The sequence below is a fragment of the Merops nubicus genome, unplaced genomic scaffold, assembly GCF_000691845.1.
Source record: "Merops nubicus isolate BGI_N331 unplaced genomic scaffold, ASM69184v1 scaffold37386, whole genome shotgun sequence".
Lineage (NCBI taxonomy): Eukaryota > Metazoa > Chordata > Aves > Coraciiformes > Meropidae > Merops > Merops nubicus.
Genome location: NW_008613609.1, coordinates 3,518 through 4,918, shown reverse-complemented (window position 1 = coordinate 4,918; position 1,401 = coordinate 3,518). Strand labels below are relative to the sequence as shown.

The window sequence follows — 1,401 nt, the reverse complement described above, 5'->3', positions numbered from 1 at the left end:
CCCGGCCCCACACCGGCTGGGGAGAGCCAGACACGTCCCGGCAGGGGTGGAATTGGCTCTGCAGGTGGTTGGCATAGAAACCATGAAAGGCTGCAATACATCACTCCCCTTTTTTTTTTCCCCTCTTCCCTCTACACCCGTTTCTGTAGTAACACTTTTTCCACCTTTTTTTTTTCCTGAATCACTATGAAATATTTACACTCCCTCTCCCACGGCTCCCTCGCCGAAACGTCCCTGCCTGTGTGCAGAGATACGTGGCTACCAAATCCCTTCCCGTGGCCACCGTGTCCCTCGTGGCCCCCCCCGCCCCTCGGGGCCCTCGTGGCCCCTCCAGCCCCTCGGTGCTGGGCTCAGTGGGGCTGACTCACACCAAAGCTGGTAATTAAGCTGCCAATCGAGTGGCTGAAGCTGCTTTTTTTTTCATGAGTTTGCTGTAAATCACGAAGCAAATTCTCTGGGTACGTAGGAGAAATCAAATCAGAGTGGGGCCTCGTGAACCAGAGTGAGATCACTGAGGAATTAGGGATGAAAGACGTGGCTGGGCTAAAAATAATACAGGGTACGGTCATTTGTTTGCCTTGCAAATAAAGGCCTTATTATTAAAGTGGAAATAATTGCAGATATAATTTACTTTTCACCAGTCCCGCTGCTCTTTGTTTCTGAGGTGGTTTCTTTTTGTCAGTTGGCTGGTTTTAAGTTGTGCCAGGTGCCCTCGTGCAGGGTCCTGGGCCCAAACCCTCAGCAAAGTTCCCAGCTCTGTGCTGAGCTTCTCTGGTTCCTCGAGTGCTTTAGAAGATTCTGCCTTGAGATGTTCACCTTTTTTGGGAGCCCACTTCTCTTTCCTGTGTAACAACCTGGCAGCAGACCCTGTCCTGCCATCCTTACAACAGCAGGAAACCAAATCCTGAGCCTGGAACTGCAGCCGAATCCAAACCTAAAATTAGCTGCCAATTAAAACTCGCCGAAACATTTACTGAGCTGAGATTTATCTTTGTTTTAAATTCTGGGTCTGTTTTCATAAGCATGTTGACTGCTGAAACGGATCCCAGGCCCCAAGATCCTCCTCTCCTCCTCCCTAGCAGTTAGGAGGATTTTTCAGATGGTTTTCTTTCTGTTTCCAGGGTGAACCCCTCGCCGTGAGCCCCAGGGCGGGTGGGTTTGTGCTGGTGGCATCGCCGTGGGAGGGGGATTTGCCCAGGAGGGAGCTGGGGGAGGTGGGTGTCGGGCTGCCCAGGGGGGCACGTGGTGCAGGGCAGCTCCCTCACCCAGCTCATTTCTCTCTCTTTTCCCATTTCTGCCCCCCAGGTCGGACAAAACCCTGCAGGACATCGTGTACAAGCTGGTCCCGGGGCTTTTCAAAGGTACAGCCCTCCTGGTTGTGTGGGTCAGGGGTGGTTTGCA

At 52.6% G+C, this 1,401-nt stretch overlaps 1 protein-coding gene across 1 annotated transcript in view; it reads left to right on the top strand.

The window, feature by feature from the left end:
• The window catches only part of LOC103774546 (polycomb group RING finger protein 2-like), a gene marked incomplete at its 3' end in the record, with an annotated part of 4,649 nt that overhangs the window by 374 nt on the left and 2,874 nt on the right, over window positions 1-1,401 (top strand). The window contains exon 2 of the mRNA XM_008941958.1: window positions 1,306-1,361. Coding sequence (XP_008940206.1) covers window positions 1,306-1,361 — 56 coding nt within the window. The remainder of the gene's footprint in view (window positions 1-1,305; window positions 1,362-1,401) is intronic.